The sequence below is a fragment of the Aulonocara stuartgranti genome (assembly GCF_965226115.1).
Source record: "Aulonocara stuartgranti genome assembly, chromosome: 17".
Classification (NCBI taxonomy): domain Eukaryota; kingdom Metazoa; phylum Chordata; class Actinopteri; order Cichliformes; family Cichlidae; genus Aulonocara; species Aulonocara stuartgranti.
Window position 1 is genome coordinate 4,405,021 of NC_138953.1, and position 19,289 is coordinate 4,424,309.

Consider the following 19,289-nt stretch of genomic DNA (forward strand, 5'->3'; position numbering starts at 1 on the left):
GGAATAAAAGATGAGGTGAGCTGCAGAAATCATCAGCCTGAAATGGATCCCACATTCCAGAGTGGAAATATTAGACACAAAGTGCTCAGTGAAGAGAAAGAAGGGGGGGGAAACAAGCAGCGACGGGATAGCGAGCAAAAATAAAAGCCTCACAATGATGTGGCATGGCACTCTGGCACTTGCTAATCACACAGCTTCAACCCCAGAAAAGCTTATTTTATCTCTATACTGTGATTCCACCTCAGACCTTTAAAGCCATGTGGATTGGCTCAAAGAATTGAGTAAGTGCCACCTGGCTCCGCCTGGCACCAACATATGGAGCGTGTTAGAGGGTGTTTCTGTGCCAATATAGGTGAGCAAAAATTCTTCTCTTGTAGGGAAAAACAGTCTGTACATATAAAATCTTTAATCAGCTTTAATCAGCCAATTTGCAGCACATCTGGTATCACCACAGACACTCAAGAGCTACATAATGTCAAAATTTAAAAACAGACCTGATACTAATGAAAGCCTGGTAAAACCTTAAATTACAAACATAAAAGTCTATAGGTTGCTCCCTCAATAATAAATCACTTCATGCTGTTGAGGAATTTGGCATGCTCCTCTCCTCGAGGCAGGAGGAGCTCTCCACCAAGCTTAGGGCCAGTTTTCTCCTGCAACGAAACATCAAGTGTGTGATCAGTCTACTTTGTTTCAATCAAATGTTGCTTTAAACTTTTAAATTGGTAATCTGTGACAGCTTACCTTCAACATCCCATCTCGTTCCCATTTAAACAGACCGCAGTTGCTGAAAAGGCAAAATGACTAATGAGTTGGCGAGTCCCACAGTCCCACTACAGTGTACACATCATTTCAGTGTTTCTGCCAGGCCTTGTCGGAAAGCCACTGTCTTACCTGCAGTGTTTGTGTGGCAGTCTGTCCAGAGCAATGGCTCTCTGTCCACAAGGACATTTAAAGAAGCGTTTCATTGCCTCGTGCCACCGCAGATCATGGTTCTCCTCTACACAACGATCCGCCGGCTTGAAGTAGGTGTAACTACACTGGAACCAGCAGAAGAATAACAACGGTTTACTTCAGTGACTTCTGATAGACAACCACAGCACACCTGGGTCAGCGGTGAATTCAACTTCTGGCTCAGTACCTTTTTACAGGTGACAGCCCGACACTTCATCTCTCTGATGTTCCTCATCTTCTCCTCCATCTGCTCCTTCTTCACCAGAACATTGAAGTAGCGCTCTTGTAGCTGGTACTCCGCCTGAAAGAGAAAGAGAGCTATTCATTAAGAAATATACAATGGGGCGAAAAAAGGTTATTGGATACCATGCTGAATTTGTAAGCTTGCTCATTTCCAAAGAAATTAACCTTCTAATTTTTAACTGGCCGCACGCTCATGGGGGGGGGGGGGGGGGTCCTCTGTATGTATTACCTTACAATATAAAGTGTCTTGAGGTGATTGTTGCTGTGATTTGGCCCTGTATAGACAAAAGTGAATCGAATTACATTTGTTTAATTTTAATGAAGAGAGACACTATCAACCAACCATATCACATACATATTTATACCTTATATCATTAAGAGAAATATGAATTTAATCCCCAAGCAAAACATGACTCATGTCAGTAAGACATTTGTCATACTTGGTCACCAGGTTTGCACACATCTCAGGAGGGATTTTAGCCCACTCCTCTTTACAGAAACTCTCAAAGCTTCAACTCCCTCCACAGGTTTTCTACAGGACTGCAGTCTGGAGACTGGCTGAGGCCACTCCATGACCTTATAACTATAACTAACATGTTTTTTCTGGCATTTTGGTTCTGATTCTTCCCCATTAAAATGAAACTACCATAAAAATTAGAGGAAGTTCAATTCTTTGTAAGCCAGCAAACTTATAAATTTGCACTAAATTTGGTTTTTCATATGCATCTATGCATCATCAAATGTCACTGGTCATACCGCTTGAAGTATAATCCCGTGGCGAGATTTGGCTTTCAGGATCTTCTGAAACTCCTCTGACTGGACATAGTCGAGTTGTTCTCGCTTCTTTTTCTGCACCGGCTCCTCCTCCTCATTAGCTGAGGCTTCAGACAAAGAAAAGAACCATAAAACAGGCAACGGTAAGTTTACTTCAGCATAAAAAGATAAAGACCTGTGTTCCCAAGAATCTGTGGCAGCACAACAAACAACAAAAACAACAAAAAGATAACATTATGCAGTCAAGGTACAGAGGCAACAATATCCTGCCATCCTGTGAGGTACCGTACTGCTAAAATAACAAATAATTGTTATCTTTAATTTAAAACTTTACAAGAAAGTTAAAAAAAAAGAGGATAGCTATCTAGATGTATGAATTACACTGGAAAAAACTGAAATGCGTACCACTGGGTGAGGTGCGATTCCGCTCTACTCGGGCATTGATCTCACTGCTGTCACTCCTCTTCCTCTTCACAGCGTTGGGGTCTTCCTTCACCAGCCCCGTGTCTTTAGCCCTTAGCTTCTTCAGAGCAGCCAGCTTGGCAGCTGATAGGTTGAGGGTGCTGGGAGAAGGAGCTGGAGGGGGGCTGGCATCAAAGAAGAGGATATCATCTCCCTTGGAGAAGCCTCGGCCCAGGGTCGGAGTGTGGGGCGCCGCCGGGCTTTGGGAGGCCGTGGGGACTTCAGAAGCAGCTTTTGGTGACATTAAACAATCTTGGCCTGTCGCACCCCCCGAGTTCTGCAGCGACCTTCTCTGAACTTCTTCCACCCTTTTCCGCCGGCTCTCCAGGAGCTCCCGCTGCTTCCGTTTCTGCTGCTTCAGCAGGTCTGAGGCCGAGATGGACTGAAGAGGAGCTCCCGATGTTTCTTTGGAAACTGAGGATGCCAAATAAGATTTTTTTGTTGGTGTGTGTGTGAGACAGATGACTGAGTTCACAACACTGTAATCAAACGTGTCTTTAATATAACCTAGCTTGCCAAAAAGTGCAAAAGATTTGCAGGTTGTGTACCTGACTGGCTGCCCTGCGTGAGATGCTTCTTCAGCTGCAAAGCTCCAGGTGTTGGCACTGACATCAGGCTCTTGAATTCATCTGAGCAACCTGCAACTTCACCAGACTGCATGGCTACAAACACACACAAGCAAAAACAGTTGAAATAGGGAACTCCCTTCTGCCTTTGTTCATCGATCTCTCCTAAAATTACCGACAGGATTGAAAACTACATCAGTATTTTAATCAAAGGAGAAAACAATTTTTAGATCTGAAAGTCGGGGTAAGGAAAAAAGGGTTTGAAGCAAAAAATACTCCTATGCAATTCTATATATCTGTCACCTACGACATCAGGCTTGTAAACATCAACTTCCATGAGGAATGATTCAAATCTGTGAGTGTGAGAGAATCTAGCAGTCCTTACCGAGCCTCTTGGCTTGACTGATGAGCTGAGCCGAGCCTCTCACAAACAGCTTGTCCAGAGTTTTCTGGGTGGGTTTGTTTGGTTTGGACGCGGTCCTGCAACACACAGGCTTGTTACTGAAAATGCAGCAGCTTGGATGCTTTCAGTCCCACACTGTGTTCCTGGTTTTGTAAGGGTGGCAGTTAACTTGCGCAAACTGACTTCAGCACACACTATTGATTTGAAAATCCAGTTAAAGCCAGAATCTGTGTTGGACAGGGTTATGACCACAGCCTGCATGACTAACTGCTGCAGAGGATACTAACAGAAACAGCTGAGTCAAGTTTTTATTGATTTTACTGCATTGTTCTTCATTTGCTATATTGTAGATGTAAAGGGAAAGTAGAAAGAGCTTCCTCTTACAGTCTGACTGACCTGAACTTTAGCAATAGGAAAAAACACACTCACAGTGAGGCGGCACAGGCAGCAGAGGACACGCCGCCGTAGTAGAAACCGTCCTGACAAATCCGCTCTCTCAGGCCACCTGCCTTCCCCTTCCCCATGACTTTACTGGGCGCTCTTCCGGAAAACGACGACTGCAGCTCGGCCCTTTTTGAGCTCATCTTCTTATACTGGGCCTTGACATGATACTGGCAGTATGGGCACTCATACTGTGGAGGAGATGGAAGTTTAAGGCAACAGGATAATCATTTAGGTACAGAAAACACGATAGAACAGACTAACCATGTTAACTATCTGCGAGCATGGCTCTCCGTTCCTCTTCACACCCTTGCAGATACCGTAGTCCTGAGCTTCACCCATCAACAGCACCTTCTGTGGGTGATCCACCGTCAGGCTCACCTGCACACATTCCACACAAGGTTTTATATTCTGGGAAGGAAATCAGCTTACAGTACAAAAACTACAGACACTACAGACGTACATGATGGGTGTTAGCTACTGGAGGTGGGACTCACCAGACAGCCCATGATACGATACCATCATTTCAATCACGATACTTTAACAATGCAATGTGCAGACTATTGTGCATTATTGCCTTTTGTCACCTTTTTTCAATTGCAAATTGTGTCCTCAAAGTTAGACTTTGCCCGTATCCGTTTTATCCAATGAGATAAAGTTTAGACATATGAGTTACATTTTGCAGTAAAATGTAACATTGTCAAACCTTTATATCACAGTGCCATTAATAGATGGACTAAGGATCTGTTTATCATTAGGTGTAAATGTTCATTTAAAGGCATAAAGGCAAGAAAAAGGTTTGAGCCTCAGACCCTCAAGAAACATTTAAGTGGAGGCCTCAAGTGTGTCCAATATTCAACATATCAGACTGTCTTTCCTACTGGAAGCTGATTTTAAAGTACAAAATCACTGAGAATGAGAAAATAATTTTTCCTCAGACTCCACATTAGATTCATTTCAGACTTTCTGCTCACCCCGTCATATCCTTCTTTCTGCTTCATGGGGTTTGGGTTGAGGAGTCCGACTACTGTGCCCGTCTCAGTCTTCCAGTGCTCTTTGTGAACTTCACCAAACAGAAACAGAGACACAAACACTTCCAGGTTATGGAGGTCATTGAGTTTCCAGATGCTAAAGGTTTTGCCCTGCAGAGAAGAAAGTGCTCAATCAGGAATATTACAGGATAAATGTATTTATCATCCGCATAGAAATATCTTCTTAGTGCTACCACGAAGGTTTTTGACTTCCACAGGGAAAAATAAATAAATAAAACAAATCCTAGCATCATGCAAGCAATACTGAAATAGTTTGGTTTAATTAACTCCAACTTAAATATATTAAACACCAAAAAATCTTTGCCTCCTGTATATGCAGAACAATCCTACTTCTGTTCAAAGTCATCCCTAAAGGCTGGATTAAAACCAGAAAAACTCATCCTTAACTACTCTTTTACAAAGAGTTTTTATTCATTTCTTTTGTATATTTTTCTATGAAACTGTCACTGATGCTGCACAAACAAAGTCCACAAGGTCTGACTTACACTGCTGTTGCTTTGAGGCGTGGCTTTATTGACCAGCACAGCAAACGTCACCCAGTCGCTGTCTTCCAGCTTCTCCCGAGCCATACGCTCCGGTAACTGTGACAGTCGAATCAGACGGCGGTCAGCCATCTTACGGTCCATCTCGCTAGAAGAAACACGTGGTTTTCTGAGGAGACAAACAGAACCGAGCCAAAGACTTAAAAACACAGGAATGGGAAAAAACAAAACAAGAAAACCTAATTCAACTGACAACTTGTCATCACTTCAGTGCTCTGACCTGAGCCGCAGTCCTGAATATTTCTCAAGAGCCACGTCTTTGGGAAGAGATGGATAAGAAGGAGCTTTAGGCTGCACTGCTGACGCAGCTGCTGCAGGTCTGCTATGGGACGCTGAAGGTGAGCGCAGAGCATCAGGGGCTGTGCTGGTGCTCTCTATGGGCTTGAAGGAGCTGCCGATCTTTATCTCTACCAGTGGTCCTCTGCTTTCTGAGGGGAGCACAGCCAAGAAAAACTCAGACACAGAACATACGTGCATCACTCTAATGTGTGTGACGACACAATCACTTTGTTTAAGGAAAAACTGGAGTTTTACCCGGTGATGTGCTGGGTTTAGGTTGGTGAGCCACTCTTGGTTTGCTTTTAAATGAGTCAGCAAAGCTGAGCTGAGAAGAAAACTCAGAGGACTCCTGGAGCTTGAGGCTTCCTGCTCTTGCTGGTGTGGATGAAGACGCTGCTGGAAGGATGGAAAAAAAAAAGAAGAAGAAAGAATTCATGAAACATGAGGGTTATAGCTATAACAAAACTATACACAAGAAAAACTGCTTTACTGCAGTCGCACAGAGAGAAGGTTAGACACAGTACAATGTGCTTGAGCACTACAGAGGGAGTTGGCATCACTGTTTTCTTTACCTGCTGGTGTCTTCTGTGTGTTAGTGGCTGGTCTGGCCTGGCTCAGTTTGGAGGCCGGTTGCTGGGTAGGTGCAGGTTTGGGTCTCACTGGTGTGACACTTGGTGAGTTTTTTCCTGAAGTCTTGGCTGAAGAGGCTGACGGGACTGAGACTTTCTGGCTGGCCTCCAGCTGCTGCTGCAACCTCTCCATCTGCTCCTTCATCTGCCTCAACTCCTCTGAAGAAGAAAAAATGCATAACAAAATTAAGCTGACAACACAGGCTCAGCATGTAGCTCCACTAAACTCCACTGTACATCAACAAACCTTGTAAATCCTCTTTCGACTTGTTCAGGTTCTCACAATCACCCTCTGATTCTTTGTCCTTCTCCTCTTGTTTGATGTCATCCACATCTCCAAAGAGCTCCAACATCTCGTCCACATTGTGCTCTTCCTCCTCGACGCCCTCTTTGTACTCCTCGTCATTTTCCTCATCAAACAGCCCGTCCAGATCGTCTGCCTGCTCCTGGCTTTCTTGTTCTTCGCCAATACCCTCGCTCTCAGCCAGCAGCGCAGTCAGAATATCCAGATCATCCTCACCTGAGTGAAATGCACATGCACTCATTTGTGTCTTAACCCACTGATAAAGCAGTATTCTCGTGAGCTTTAAATCAGACACTTACTCTCCATTTTAAGGAATTACACTGTGTCGTTGATGTCAAATCACCTGGTCACCTACAGAAAGGCAAATATGTGGAATTACTTTGGCAGAACCTCAAGAAAGACCCGCAGAAAACAAAAACAATAAAAACCCAGATGTGGGCTGTAATTTCCACAAAGAAAAAAAACATTCAAGAAAACACATTCTTTAAATGCTTGACTGAATTGTGAAACTGTTCAGACCACACAGCAGCACACAGGAAAGTGTGATAACACACTCCAGCAGCCGTGTTTCTCATGTATCCAAGGTGTCCAGCTGACCACCTGGGAGATTACAGACTTTACAAGACAAAGTTAAACAAGCCGTGTCATGCTCCAAGTTAGATGCTGTCTTCGACCCTCTTTCTCAAGGTTACAAACTTCTAAAGTTAACCGAATGCTGCATCTTTCATAATGCTTGTGTTATGTATACAGTAATATAGAATTTAGACTTAACAAGAGGCTTTGTGAGCTTATCCCAATATATTATCTCTCTCAAAACTTTGAAAACAGCTTCTCATTTAATGGTTTTTCTTTATTTTTACTACTTTCTACATTGTAGATATAAACTGAAGACATCAAATATAAATAGCTGCTAAGAAACCACAACTAAGGAAAAGCAACAAGCAGAAGAGATTTGTTTAGACCGGTGGAAATCTGTGCTTTGGTCTGATGAGTTCAAATTTGAGAACTTTGGTTCCACCTGCCGTGTCTTTGTGTGACACAGAAAAGGTAAATGGTCTCTACATGCATGGTTCCCACCATGAAGCATGAAGGAGGAGGTGTGATGGTGTGGGAATAGTTTGCTGGTGACATTGCTGGGGATTTATTCAAAACTGAAGGCACACTGAACAAGCATGGCTACCACAGCATCCTGCAGCAACATGCCATCCCATCTGGCTTGGGTTTAGTTGGACCATCATTTATTTTTCAACAGCACAATGACCCCAAACACACCTCCAGGCTGTATAAGGGCTATTTGACCAAGAAGGAGAGTGATGGAGTTCTGTACCAGATGGCCTGGCCTCCACAGTCACCTGACCTAAACCCAGTCAATGTGGTTTGGGATGAGATGGACCACAGAGTGAAGGCAAAACGGCCAACAAGTGCTAAGCATCTCTGGGAAGTCCTTCAAGAGTTTTCCATTTCAGGTAATCACCTGAAATGGAAAACCATTTCAAAAATGAAGCTAATCAAGAGAATGCCAAGAGTGTGCAAATCAGTAATCAAAACAAAGGGCAGGTATTTTGAAGAATCTAAAATATAAAACATGTTTTGAGTTATTTCACACCATCCATCCATTCGCTTCCACTTATCCTTTTCAAGGTCGCAGGGGGCGCTGGGGCCTATTCCAGCTGTCATAGGGCAAGAGGCGGTATAAACCTGGACAGGTCGCCAGTCTGTCACAATTATTTCACACATTTTTGTTTACTACATAATTCCATGTGTTCATTCATAGTTTTGATGCCTTCAGCAAGAATCTACAATGTATATAGTCACGAAAATAAAGAAAAAACCTTAAATGAGACGGTGTGTCCAAACCTTTGACTGCTAGTGTAGATGCACAGCTTGTCCAGCTCTTGGCAAAATAATTTTACATCCAACACAATTTCCTGCACTGATGAGATATCACCCTGTTACCTCCTTGCTGGGGACACATTAGCATAAAAAAAGAATTCCAGATTTTCCGGCAGAGGTTGGAGCAATCTCTTCACGATGCAAGTAATAATTGAAACTACAGTGATATGAAAAACAGTTTTCACAGGACTCTATGCAGTGCTGTGCAAAAACTAAGCACAAAGCACAATTTAATAGCTTGTAGAATCACTTTTAGCAGCAGTAACTAACCCTGTACATACATTAAATCAATTAATTGTGTATTACACTTTACTGCACAGTATAGAACAGTGCAACACTGTGAGCTACTGAGCACAATTAAAATCCTGTCCCAGTTGTTTTAAAGACGCTAACAGCTTTAACACTCATTCTATGTGAAAACGAAAAGATGTCCAAAGTATTAAAATCTAGGTTCAGCCTAAAGTGGAGATAAGTTAAGCTTGACTTACAATGTAAAATGAAACGACTAAGTGGTTACACTTAACCCGGTAAAAAGCAACTAAGAGCATAAATGTTTGAAGATATGGACAGCCGCTTTCCCAAGTGAATATAAAACTATAATTCTGCATATGTATATATACACAAACAAACAGCTTCCATTCATTTATGACCAAGTCAAAGATAATGAGACAGTTTACCTTTTTGCAACTTTGCGTCTTCCTTCACTCAAGCACCCCGAAAACCACCTTACCGGATGTTACGACCACATTCAACCTCTCGAAAATAACGCCTACTGTCCTAAGTAAAGCCTTTCGTGGCGATGTACAAGTCATTCGGTTATATTTAATAAAAACGACACAATAAACCTCATTGTAATTCACACACACAGGCCGGGCGAGGGAGAAAATCCAAACTGGCGCTAAACGAAGGACCCCGTTGTGTTGTCGGAGTGCTGGTAGGTGCCCAAAATCTTGCCTGATTTAAAAAAAGAAAAAAAGATTAATGGGTGGTTGCTCGGATAGCAATTTCTTTGATTAGATATTAATATGAGCTAGAAGTAAAAAAACAAAAACAACATAAGCTACTACTGAAGTAGATTTTGTTGTATTATTTATACAGGGAAACCCCAGTCGCCTAAAATGTCATTTCACGGGACTTTAAAACATATGAAGTCATGTCAATACTGAAACATTTTTAATACTTACAGTCGACTGTGATTAAGATGTGAAAAGCCCTAAAGGGTATCTTTAAACAGGAAGGTAATGTAATATGCGAAGTGCTTGTATAACAGCATTAGCTCTGGCTTATTTCATCGTATTTAACTAAAATGTTTGTTTCATTTTTATAATATATGAAGAGTGACATCAGACATGAGTAAAAGCAAACACATTTGCAAACGCTTTTATTTTCTTTCACCGAACTTGAATCAGGAAGGTCTTTACAGTCTACAGAGTACAGATTCTACCTGCACTTTAGTGACAAATTGATCAGGTTAAATACATTATATTCTGATTATCAGGTACAATATGCAAAGTCAAAATAAAATATATATCTTTCATAAAGTGCCTACATGGTGAATGCTGCTTTTACCACCAAACACCAAATTATGAACTAAAATATCCTTAGTGAGGAAAAATATAGAAGCAATTTCATTTTAATTTGAAAAAGAATCCTTCAAAAATATAGAAAGCCTTCAGCAACCAAATACTTGTAAACAGATGCAGCTTTTAAAGGCTCAACTTTGGTTGATTTATTAATATATTTATGACCAGTAGTCAGTGCTTAACTAAAATCTTACCAAAAGGTCTATGCAGCTTCTGTTTTGTTTGCTCTGAACTTGTTTTGCCCCTGAAAATTTTCAGCTTGCTTCAGACAACACAGCTACAAAAAAAAAAAAAAAAATCCAACAATGTGACGGACAGCATGCCGCATGATAGGTGGTGTTCTGTAGAATGTTTTCTATACTGTTCTGAGTGTTTGTGAGCAACTTTTAAATGTACAACAAAATACAGTCAACATACTTTTTTTACATGTTTTCCAAACATCACAGTTTGGCTTCTTCCAAAAGCAAAGTGTTCCCACCCGAGAATAAATGTTATTAATCCCATATGGGATCTCTTGGAGTGAAGAGGTACAGGACAAAGCAGAGGAAGACTCCGATTAGGTGATGATGCAGCCGCTGTTGCCGTGAATGCTTATATGCTGTGACGCACGTCTAGTTGATGCAGTCCATGATGTGGATCTGCAGGGAGTCCAGGTCTGGAAGGATCTCATTACACTTGGGACACGCATGCTCAGGGATATTCCCCTGATGCTGCCAGTCAGTACCTGAAAGTGAGAGACACCGATCACAACTCTAGCCTGCTGGATGGCTGTTCCAGTTCCACTTGTATTTTCTGACAGACTGATTACACCACAAAGGTCATTCAGTCGAATGTTTTGGCTATACTGGATGATTTTTGCTGCATCTAACTATCATTTTGCAAAAGGTCAGGTAACGTTCCTTAATCGCAAAGTCATTACTTGTGCGGAGAAAAATCTTGTGCAGTTCCTGTCAGCAGTAAAAGTACCCAAAAAAAAGAAACAAGAGCTGAGGCAAAAACAATGGAAATAAAAATTAATGAAAAGTCGGTGTATTCCCTGTAACATCCAGTAAAGGGCAGCTATGGTTAAAAAAAACAAAAAAAAAACAAAAACAGGTCTGATTGTATATTTTCTTAATGACTTCATTGTCTCGTTTGGTAGATTCAAGTCTTAGTTGCACCTAATTATGTAATGCTCATTATATAACTTATAAGAAGATTAAGCAGGGAATGTATTAGGGTCTGGCTACTCTGGGATTCCCTTGTCTGGCGAACAATTGTAATGAAAGACACCCAAAGAATTTGACTTTTGTTTTTTTTCTTCATTTTTGGCAAGTAGCCTACATTTTATATTAAACTGCTTTTTCACTAGCCAAAAACACCATTCAAATAACATCACACAACATTACCGTAAAAACCAAGCTGGCTAATCACCTCATATTTCGATCCAAATATAGTGGCATGTGTTTCAAAAGACCATCTATCTCTTTTTGGTATAAAAGATAGTAAATTAGAGTAATTGTATTTCTAGCCAGTAATAACATCCAAATAATCAAAATGTCAGAGGGGAGTCCGGTGTAAGCTATATTAAGAGAAAGCCAGGAATAAGGTTTGTGTGAGAGGTTAAATTATAACATGCTGTACCTCTTCCAACTAAAGATGGTCCACCTCCATGTGGGTTTCCACCTTGTGACAAATGTCTCCTCTGCATCTCGTTCAGTGAGCGCCTGCACACAAAGAAAAAGCTTCAGATGAGCCGAATCACGACATTATACTCAGTTTGTTTCTGTGGTCATGTAAATAGAAATGGGTTTGACAGAATTATACAGCAAAACCTTTGTTAATTTGTAAGTTAGTCGAGCTGCAGACTCTACTTTTAAATTTCAATCCTTTATTAAATCACGAGGAGTTTTTCTCCACAAGAAGAATAGAAATTAACACATTTAGTCTGAAGAAGCTCAAATCGTGACCAGGTCAGTCCTCTCTCTGAATGCACACCTGCCCATTGAGTCCATCTCGTCTTGCAGCTGGGTGTTCTGCTTCTTCACGTACTCCAGCTGAGCAGCCAGACGCTCCTTTTCTTCGTGGAGTTTCTCCCTCGCTGCTCTTTCTGCGTGGAAGTCGGAGGAGTAGATCTCTGCCTGCAGAAAGTACAGAAAAAACAAAAACACGATGACTACCATTAAAAGTGGAGGCAATCCTGTTGTGCTGAGGCCTTCTGATTGTTGGGTTTAATGCTAGATTATATATTTCAAGTGCTCACACGTAAAGAACCACTGACCTGAGCCTGGAAAACAGATATGGTCTCCAGCTCCTTCTCCTTTTGGAACATGTCCTGCTTCATCTCATCGATCTTTTTCTGCTTAATAGCGAGAGCTTCTTCAGCTGCTGTCAGCCGCTGCTGCAGCTCCTCCGCCAGATGAGACTGCAGAACCAAACAGGATGGTAAAGGTGCCAGTTATCTCTGATTTTTTTTTTCTTAAATGCCATCAATATTTTTTTTTTTTACTGCATCACGTTTGTGAAAATCAGTACGATCCACACAACACAACATAAAGTTACCTCTTTTCTCTGTTTCTCGTCTTTGAGCTCAGTGTAGTCCTCAAACAGTTTGGTGTAGGCGTCCTTCAGCTGCGCCAGGTTGTTCCTGTGTTTAGTAAATTGTGTTTAGCGATTTGTGTGAAGTGACCCGATTGCTTTACAAAGCTCTGTGTAGTCAAAGTACAGTAACACAACCCGATGAAAATCAGTGTCACAATATGACGTTTCTGCACTCTCACACAATCAGTTAATGTGTATGTATGCTTGTGTTTTCTCTGACTTCTCTTCTGCAGTCTTCCTCTGCTCCATCAGGCTCTGGGCCTGCATGCTGTTCAGCTGGAGCTTCAGTCGGTCATTCTCCGTTTGAACGGCCTGTTTCTCCACCAATTGGGCCTTCAGGGTTGCCACATCCTGCTCCACCTCCCGACATCTTCAACCCCCCCCCCCCCAAAAAATAAGACATATATCAAATAACACAGAACATCAGTTAAATGAGGTATAGCATTTAGTTTAGGTGGTGTTATCTTTCTGCACTTTTCTGTTTTTAAGTTTAACCCTGGAGAAACCATGGGGTCAAATTTGACCCCATGGTTTCCCTAGAAAACCAATGGGGTCGGCTCTGACCCCATGGGTTCTCCAGGGTTAAAATAATCATTTGCAAGTGTGTTTGTGTGGCCCAAACCTGTCCTGCAGGTTCTTCTTCATGCCTTCTGCTTCATCCAGTTTGCTCTGAGCCTGCTGCAGCTCTTTGTAGAGTGTCATCATCTGAGCCTTCAGATTCTCCACCTCAGAGGCCGCCTGAAATATTTGCAACAGTCGCACACGAAAAGTCACAAACTCGACGCAGGAAGGGAAAGGATTTACCCAATAATGCAGCTTTCAGCAGGACAGATCTACTGTGATATATAAAAAAATGAAAAAAGAAACAAACCTTATCTTTTTTCGCAGAATCCTCTTTGGTCTCTGGCTCAGGTGTCTGGGTGAATTCCTCTACACTGGACTTTTTTTCTTCTAGCTTTCGAATTCTGTTGGATAATAGGTGAAACTAAATAATAAACGGATTATCCATAACATATTCTGGAAACAGAACTGTGACTGGGTTTTTTTTAATAGAGCAAAGACATAAGCAGACTGCTACAAATCTGTTGCTTCATTTTCAGAATAAAAACATTTAAAGCACTTTCACAGCTGAGAAACGTTTCCTTTTGTTGCTGTCTCGTACCTGGCCGTGCAGGCCTGCAGCTCGCCTTGCAGCCTCTCGCTTTTCTCCGCCTCATTCCTCAGGGACTGCAGCAGCTGGCTAACCGTCACCTCCTCATTGTCCATGCGTGACGCTGTCATGCTCGCATCCTGGCGTCTGCTGCGCTCTGCTCCCAATGCCTCGTTCACGCCATCGATACCTCCATCCTGGGAGGAAAAACAATACTAAGACACCAAGCTTCTCCTCCTGTTTGTCATTTCACCAAAATCAGGCTGAATATAAAAAAAAAAAAGAGTGTTTGATGATGATCTGTGCTATTCATCCGTCCTCACCGACACTTTGATGATCTCAATAAACGAATCATCCTGAGAATCGTGCTCTGCCTTGAGCTGTAGCTCAGAGTTCAAGGCCACCAGGTCATTCTTCTCTGCCTGCAGCCGAGCAACCTGAGCACGCAGGGCCTCCAGCTCTGCAATCTGATTGGACGATGACATTACATAGCATAAACGCAGAAATGACTAAAGTGTCCATAAATCTGCAGTGCAATATATGCGCAATATTATCAGCTTCACCTGCATTCCTCCCACAGCTCCTCCGGTCTTCCCGGTGTCCTCCAGCCCCCTGCTCAGCTCCTGGTTTTGGAGGGTAAGTGCTTCCATGCGGCCACGGGCCTCCTCGAGCCGGCTCTCCAGGAAGTCCCGCTCTTCCTTCTGTTTTTCCCGCCACGCAGACAAACCTTCAAAGCGCTCTTTCATCGTCAGGTTGGTCTGACGGAGAGCCTCTGAGAGAGAATTAAAATAAATGCGCGTGTTACAAACTCACTCATTCCAACTATCACCAATTTTTCACTATTTGTCCTCTCCCTAACTGCTCTATCCTCGGTCATCCCTGCTCTCACCTTTCAGGTCTCTGTTCTCCTGAATGAGGATGTTCATCTGCTGCAGGGTTTCCTCCAGTGTGCCGGGCTGATTGGCAGAGTGAGAGATGTCGCCGTTCATCACGGGGCCTCCAGACGCCATGATGCTGAGAGGAAGGACGTTTTGTCATGTTTTGTATATTATTTGTATATTAAACAATCGGAAACACTGGCAACAAATAAGTCATCAAGAGAAGGTTGAGAACAAACCCAAACAGTTACAGTCATGTGAAAAAGAAAGCACAGTCACTATACACATTGCTTTGGAGGGTGGTTGCTTCCTGACATTCCTGGCTCTGGTTGCCTGAGTAGCATAAACTACCAGGTCATACGTCAATAAATATTATTCTTTACCCTCACTGGTAGTCGCTTTGCTCACTTGGAACATGAGAAAGGTTTACTCCGGGCGCACCTACTTCCCTTATCCAGCAGTTACTCGCTGGTATATTGTCTTTGGATAGACAAGACCAAAGTGAAGATGTCTGGCCATAATGTACAACACTAAATTTGGTGTGACCGAAACACCAGCATATCAGCACACACACCTAAAAGCAACTATCAAGCACGGTGGTGGATGGGTGGTGATTTGGGTTCTCTCTATATGCCAAAATATTGTAGAGTCAAATGTGAGGCCGTCTGTCTGACAGCTAAAGCGTGGCTAAAACTCTGGTCATGAAACAGGACAATGATCCCAAGCACAGAAGCACATCTACAACAGAACGACTTAAAAAGTAAAGAATCAGTTATACTGATAATAATATATACAGTTATACTCAAAGTCCAGACCTTAACCTTGTTGAAATGGTGCAGAGGTTCTTTCAGAGAGATGCGTATGAATAAATACCTGCAAATGTCAAAGAACTGCAGCAACATTGTAAAGATGACTGGGCCAAAATTCTTCTGCAACAAAGTGATTCTTCACAAACTGTTTTGGTATTTTGGTTTAATTTTAGGTGAATAACTAAAGCTAAATTAATAACTCTAAACACAGGTTAATACATCACACACTGTTTTTCATATGAGGCTGTATTTAAATTATTTTAGAACCTGATGAGGACCTGATGATTTTCTTTGTTATGTTCTGATATAATGTTTAGATGTATAAAATTAAAAAGGGTGCACTTTTTTTAAAATAAGATGACTGTATGGTAAGTGTTGGTGTTTGCTGTTCCCACTAGGGGGCACTGAAGCTCACACTTCCAGTTCTACATATAGTGGCTTTAATGCTGCATTCCTCACGTGGAACATTTATCAGATAATATAAAATCAAAATGATCCCATGTTATATATTACGCACTATAAGTTAATTTAAAAATAATTAATACATTCGGGATTTATGGTTTCAAATAATCACAATCACAAGAAGAAATTGACTTAAATACTAACGTTGATCTTTTTTTTTTTTTTTTGTAAATTTAACAGCTAATTTTAATGTTTACCAAAAATAAAAAATGAAAAAATGCGGCATTTTTAACTGCGAATACGTTTGTGTTTAATCTCATTTGGCTTGTTGTTGCCAGTAAGACATGTTTAAAAAAAATGTCTGCTGACATCACTCAGTGACTCAGTGCTTCGGGAGCCGAGAAGGAGCATGCCGAGGCGAATTATCCCATCAAGAGTCACATGATATGGCAATTTGATTTCAATAACAGAGACACTGTGTTGTCCTTTCGCCCTAACGCCATGGTATACTACATAATGGCCTAAATAAGATGTAACATCACATTTAGAAGCTCTTAACAGCGGATATCACCGTTGATCGTCAATTTACAAGTACGAGTCGGAAATCTCACATGCTAGTTCAAAATAATCGTGTAATACTAGCTTGGAGGACACTAAGTTCGGCCAAAAATAGTTATATTTGTTTTGGCCTTCTTTCAGTATTGTTTTACTTTCACTTTCTTGGAATAGGCCTATCCTAAGTGTGACTTTTGGTAAACAATAAAAAGTTACCAGTAACTTAAAACGAACACGGACGAGCTTTAACCTCAACCAAACTGCGTCACACCAAACGTCAACCGAGTTTAAAGGTTTTAACTCACCTGCTGGCAACTCGAGAACTAAACACAGCCTGCCTGTTCGCGCTGACAATACATAGGCAGTATCGCAAAGGTGGCTGTGTATGTCGAGTAATATTGCTCTTCTAGTTAGCAGGGGCGTTGAGCGACGATACAGAAAAAACGATATTTGCTTCCGGTTGTTCCTTTCAAAGTAAACTCATTAACTGGCGCAGTACTGATAAACAATGCATTTTTGTGTTTGTTGATTTATATCGAATAAATTAACTTTCTGCGTTTTGCGTTATCAGTGATAATCGCGTAAGAGCTCATTATTATTATTATTGTTATTATTGTTATTATTATTATTATTATTATTATTATTATTATTATGTTTTGTTGAATTATTATGCTTGCTATTTACTTTCTTTTGTTTTTAGGTATTTTTAACTAATTTATTGGTTATTTTTATGGATTAAAATTTTTTTTTTAGAATCTATGATTATCTCAGTAAATTGGTACCAGCATGCATATATGCCTAGTTCTTGGTTTGCTTTCTTGCAAAAATAAATCATTGAAAGGCCAAGATTTTGACTGGAAATTTACTTTGTGTGCATATGCACCTAGATCACATCAGTGACTCTTTTGATCAAGAGCTTTGTTTTGATTTGTGACAAATAACAACTATAGAGCAATTATAGTGACAGTGTAGTTATCAGTTTAAAATAATATAAAAATAACATTTTCCACTAATGGGGGTTTCAAACAGTAAAGACTTAATTCAACAATTCATCTGAAGTTTATTTTAATAAGCAGTAGATGAATCCGCTAAACCGCAAGACAAAATCAAAGAAACAAAACAACAAACAAAACAAACAAATCCGCAATTGCTACCAGCACTGCAACATCTGCTGAAATTGAAATTCCTCCACCTAAAAATAAATAATGTCTTTATAAAATTAAATTCATCATCAGAGGAAAACCATCATCTTGCGCTGGAATTTAATAAGGCTTATTTCATTAGCCTTATTTAATTTCATTACTATATTCATTAAACTGTATTGTGTGTAGCTATTTTCACTTCTATTTATCATATTAAAAGACTACAGTGATTATTTGTTCTTTCTGAAGTCCTTAGCTTTTGATATTTGTTTTTAGGGCAATCTTAATTCATTCTTCAAGAACGCTTTGCTTTTATTTTGAAAGCCATAGTTCCTATCTAAGTCGGTCTAATTTTCGACAACTCGACACCGAGTTCACTTGTGCGGAGTTTACGGACGGTTTTCATTTCCTCGTAGTGACGTCACGGGGCAGAGGACTGATCTGAGAACAAAGAGCGCCTGCGCGTAAGCAGCGCCGCCGCGGCACGGGTCCATCCGCATTTTTTACACATCGGCAAGAGGCTGACATGTGTGGGGGCGGGGCTAGACCATCAGCTGTTAGCGGGAATTCCCCCTCAGGAGTCACCTTACACTTGCAAACAGGAAAGGAAGGACTGGAGATTCCCTCTGATGTCAGCTTTGAATGATAAATGGCGACGACAGTGTAACTGATTCCGATGGGATATCTGTCAATACTGTAGCATAGAACACTCAGAGGCTACTGTAGTAAAATACAATGGAATGTCCGAGAAACACCATTTCTGCTCTTGTTTGTGCAGCTACAGCTATACGTTTATATATACAGTTATACTTACTTTCCACTAGATGGCAGTCTTATTCAAGAGCAATCTACTGATGTTCATGTTCAGGTTAGTTTAAAGCAGGGGTAGGCAACTCCAGACCTCGAGTGCCTGTGTCCTGCAGGTTTTCGAGTGTCCTTGATCCAACACAGCTGATTCAAATGGCTAAATTACCTCCTCAACATGTCTTGAAGTTCTCCAGAGGCCTGGGAATGAACTAATGATTTGATTTAGGTGTGTTGACACAGGGTGATGTCTAAAACCTGCACTTGAGGCCTGGAGTTGCCTACCCCTGGTTTAAAGCAATCAGAGATGGTCACTGTACTTACTGGAGGTTGAGCTTAGAACTGTATGGAAGACTGTTAAAGTGGTTATAGTTGAGGAACTGAAAGTGATTATTAATCTTTACTATGATCTTATTTATTTATTTTATTTTATTTTTTTAGAAAGAGGGGCAATAGATATTAATGAACATTTTAACAAATGTAAATATGCCAGATTATAGCCTTGGGCTAATTTCCATCTGCAGACCCTCTGGCAGGTTGGTGTTAAACACAAGTTAGTAAAAACATACAGAGACACTATTTACAGGTCATGTGACAAGGACAAAAACAGTGATCACATTATACTAGAACAAACAATGACAAGGAGAGTGGACACAGAGGACAGTATAGATAACAATAACGGAAACACATCAATTATATTGCACAAACCCCAGTATTGTACATGCCCTGACCATCGTGATATTGCGTTCACCCATTGCACTAACAGTTGTTTTCCTTTTTGTAATACACTAACTCTTTTTCCCGTCCAATATAAAACATGATTATTAAACATGATTACATGTTT

The 19,289-nt window shown here is 41.1% G+C and overlaps 2 protein-coding genes across 3 annotated transcripts; both read right to left on the reverse strand.

The window, feature by feature from the left end:
• Positions 1–397: 397 nt before the first annotated feature.
• mcm10 (minichromosome maintenance 10 replication initiation factor) lies at positions 398–9,461 on the reverse strand. Of its 2 annotated transcripts, none has more exons than XM_082511338.1 (18): positions 9,220–9,461; positions 6,949–7,000; positions 6,593–6,865; positions 6,289–6,504; positions 5,972–6,109; positions 5,658–5,865; positions 5,381–5,546; positions 4,818–4,985; positions 4,108–4,224; positions 3,832–4,034; positions 3,385–3,479; positions 2,982–3,095; positions 2,377–2,847; positions 1,954–2,078; positions 1,142–1,255; positions 895–1,040; positions 745–787; positions 398–653 (listed from the first exon to the last, which is right to left on the reverse strand). In XM_082511338.1, exons 2-18 carry the CDS (start codon positions 6,953–6,955, stop codon positions 570–572), a joined length of 2,688 nt encoding a protein of 895 aa, XP_082367464.1. In that variant the 5' UTR covers positions 6,956–7,000; positions 9,220–9,461; the 3' UTR covers positions 398–569. The 2 variants fall into 2 exon arrangements, with proteins under 2 accessions (XP_082367464.1, XP_082367463.1); XM_082511337.1 differs by having other exon boundaries at positions 5,972–6,112.
• Positions 9,462–9,896: 435 nt separating this feature from the next.
• Positions 9,897–16,951, reverse strand: optn (optineurin). Its single transcript, XM_082511891.1, has 13 exons — positions 16,805–16,951; positions 14,745–14,869; positions 14,419–14,627; positions 14,179–14,322; positions 13,868–14,052; positions 13,577–13,670; positions 13,328–13,443; positions 12,926–13,075; positions 12,667–12,751; positions 12,386–12,529; positions 12,103–12,245; positions 11,749–11,831; positions 9,897–10,849 (listed from the first exon to the last, which is right to left on the reverse strand). Exons 2-13 carry the CDS (start codon positions 14,863–14,865, stop codon positions 10,737–10,739), a joined length of 1,587 nt encoding a protein of 528 aa, XP_082368017.1. The 5' UTR covers positions 14,866–14,869; positions 16,805–16,951; the 3' UTR covers positions 9,897–10,736.
• Positions 16,952–19,289: the final 2,338 nt, after the last annotated feature.

What these genes read in the sequence shown, in the direction of transcription:
- mcm10 (XM_082511337.1), bottom strand. An exon ending in CGCCTCAAAGCAACAGCAGT is followed by an intron (nt 4,986 to 5,380) that starts GTAAGTCAGACC and finishes TCTTCTCTGCAG; the next exon opens with GGCAAAACCTTTAGCATCTG. An exon ending in CTGCCACACAAACACTGCAG is followed by an intron (nt 788 to 894) that starts GTAAGACAGTGG and finishes TTGCCTTTTCAG; the next exon opens with CAACTGCGGTCTGTTTAAAT.
- optn (XM_082511891.1), bottom strand. Translation starts at nt 14,865, where the DNA reads ATGGCGTCTGGAGGCCCCGTGATGAACGGCGACATCTCTCACTCTGCC. An exon ending in TTGAGATCATCAAAGTGTCG is followed by an intron (nt 14,053 to 14,178) that starts GTGAGGACGGAT and finishes TTTTCCTCCCAG; the next exon opens with GATGGAGGTATCGATGGCGT. An exon ending in GAGATGGACTCAATGGGCAG is followed by an intron (nt 11,832 to 12,102) that starts GTGTGCATTCAG and finishes CTTTGTGTGCAG; the next exon opens with GCGCTCACTGAACGAGATGC.